This window comes from Hemibagrus wyckioides, unplaced genomic scaffold, assembly GCF_019097595.1.
Source record: "Hemibagrus wyckioides isolate EC202008001 unplaced genomic scaffold, SWU_Hwy_1.0 Contig33, whole genome shotgun sequence".
NCBI classification, from domain to species: Eukaryota; Metazoa; Chordata; class Actinopteri; order Siluriformes; family Bagridae; genus Hemibagrus; species Hemibagrus wyckioides.
Window position 1 is genome coordinate 25,001 of NW_026690795.1, and position 2,500 is coordinate 27,500.

The window sequence follows — 2,500 nt, forward strand, 5'->3', positions numbered from 1 at the left end:
GAGCCGCAGTGAGGAGGGCAGCGACTCGGACACCGGCCGCCGCGTTTCCCCGACCGACGGCGATAACAGTACCGCCCGCAGTGTAGAGCCGGAGATCGATAACGATAACGATGACGACACTCCCGGGAGCCCCGAGCGGTTCTCCTCACAGGAACCGGCGGCTAGTGTCGCGCTCCGGGCCTCCGCTGAGCGACTAGCCGGGGCACGGAGACACTCCTCCGGGAGGAACAGCACTGCGAGATCGGTGCGGGTTCGGACCGCCAGACCGGTGTCAGAGGCGTGGATCGGACTCTACAGAGTCAGACACAGCAGTAGGTTAAACACCAACACACTTAATAATAATAATATTATTATTATTATTATTATTATTATTATTATTATTACAAAAAGCTAGCCGCTGTTAGCATAACACCAGGGTTGCCAGATTTCATCCCTTTTATCAGCTCGATTAAGGATTTTTTTTTTTTTATCGAATTGTCATTCTCTATGAAGCCATGTTTATATTTTACTTTAATTTTAGAGTTTTAGATTCCATATTCATCATTATTAACGTCTTTAAAGGCGAGTAACACTCCAGGAACTCACTTTAAACCGATATCTCAATAATCATAACATTACTATAAAATCATCTTCATGCAGTAAACAGTCATGACCGTGCAGTGTGAATAAACATTACATTAGATGATCGATGTTAGAGTCTGATCATGTGTTAAAAAGGTGGAAATATTAAGCAGCCGTTAAAACAGGAAGTGACTCAGATCTAAAGCTTTACACAGAGAGCAGGATGTTTGTAGAAATGACGGATTACCCAGAATCCCCTGCAGCAGACGTGCTACCAGGGGACTCGAAGTTCACTTTAAACTGCTGGGTGTATACACACACACACACACACACACACACACACACACACACACACACACACCCTCTGGATTTCCACTCTGTTCAGCACTGTACAGGTTTAAAGTAGTGACCACTGCAGCACCATAAAAGTCCCCTATTCTGGAATATTCGTGTTTTATGTTCTCTCTCCTCCCCGTCTGACCGTCTCTCCCAGCAGTGCGCTGTCCGTTCTGCACCAGGATGTTCCCCGGAGGTCGTATTGAGGAGCACCTGCTGACCTGTCTCACCTCTCCACCTCTGCCTTATAACAGTAAGGTCATTTCTTTTGCTCTTACACTCCCCTACATGTATGATTATTTGGGTCATGGTTCAGAGAAAAGGATTCTGGGTAAGTTTAGCTCTTGAAATAAAATAAAATATCCGCTTTTCTGGAGCCGGGTCACGGGGGCAGCAGTCTAAGGAGGGACGCCCAAACTTCCCTCTCCTTAGACACTTCCTCCAGCTCTTCTGGGGGGATTCCGAGGCGTTCCCGGGTCAGCCAAGAGACATAGTCCCTCCAGCATGTCCGGGGTCTTCCCCTGGGTCTCTTCCCGGTGGGGCATGTCCAGAGTGTCAGGAAGAAGCTGAATGCAGGGTGGAGGTGGAGCCTGTTTCGGTCCACTGCAAAGAAAAAAAAATGTAAATAAATAATCCTCATTAAGAGTCTGATTTCCTTTCACTGAATGAGAATCAGACTGTTTAAGTTCTCTGGCATTGAGGAGAGGAAATGATTCCTGTCATTTCCCACACCCAATAGCTGTAAGGCGCATGCAGGCACAGGCAGGAGTCACATGGCAGGTGTATGCAGGTAGGCAGGCAGGCATGTGCCACAGGCACAGGTACACAGGTGCAGAGTCAGGCAGGGTGGCCATGGTGTGAGTCGCAGGCAACATGGGCAGGTAAGGATACAGGTGCACATACATACAGGCAGGCACAAGCATACAGGAGTCGCAGGGCACATACAGGTGCATACAGGTGCAGACATACATACAGGCACACATACATACAGGCAGGTTACATACATACAGGCACATACATACAGGAGTAGGCTGACACAGGTGTCACAGGCAGGTGATCACAGGCACGCAGGTGCTACATGCAGAGATCACAGGTTGCAGGCATATGTGCTAGGCACAGGCATACAGGCCGCACAAGCAGGTGCACGCTAGCAGGAGTCGCAGGTGCTGCAGGTGTGGATCGCACGCACATGCAGGCACACGCAGGTGGCAAGGCAGGCACACAGGTACATTGCCAGGTGGTGCATAAGCAGGTCACAGGCTGCACAGGCAGAGGTGTGCGGTGATCGCAGGCACACATGCAGGTAGGTCAGCAGGCATACAGGTGTCACACAAGCATGCAGGTGGGTGGGCATGCATGCAGGACGCAGGCACACAGGCATGGTAAGGCATGCAGGTATGCACACGCAAGGCGGTAAGGCAAGGTGCATGCAGGCGCAGGTGCGCAAAGGCAGGCAGCGCAGTGCGCGCAGGTGCGCAGCGCATGTGTGCGGGCGTAAGGCATGTGCGCATGCAAGGCAGGTGTGGCGCAGCAGGTAAGGTATGCAGGCATGCAGGCAAGGTGAGCTGCAGGGCATACAGGCAGGCAGGGCATGGCAGGCAGG

The 2,500-nt window shown here is 51.2% G+C and overlaps 1 protein-coding gene and 1 long non-coding RNA gene across 5 annotated transcripts in view; one reads left to right on the forward strand and one right to left on the reverse strand.

Moving 5' to 3' along the window:
- zgc:66427 (uncharacterized protein LOC406256 homolog) overlaps positions 1-2,500 on the forward strand; it is a 7,000-nt gene that overhangs the window by 333 nt on the left and 4,167 nt on the right. For 3 of the 4 annotated variants that reach the window (XM_058385465.1, XM_058385466.1, XM_058385467.1), the window contains 2 exons: positions 1-311; positions 1,055-1,150. The exon at positions 1-311 is cut by the window's left edge. In XM_058385465.1, the coding sequence (XP_058241448.1) occupies positions 1-311; positions 1,055-1,150 (407 nt within the window). The remainder of the gene's footprint in view (positions 312-1,054; positions 1,151-2,500) is intronic. The other variant, XM_058385468.1, reaches the window with a different exon arrangement.
- The window catches only part of LOC131350341 (uncharacterized), a 15,999-nt gene continuing 14,381 nt past the window's right edge, over positions 883-2,500 (reverse strand). The window contains exon 2 of the long non-coding RNA XR_009204165.1: positions 883-1,500. This is a non-coding gene — a long non-coding RNA (uncharacterized LOC131350341). The remainder of the gene's footprint in view (positions 1,501-2,500) is intronic.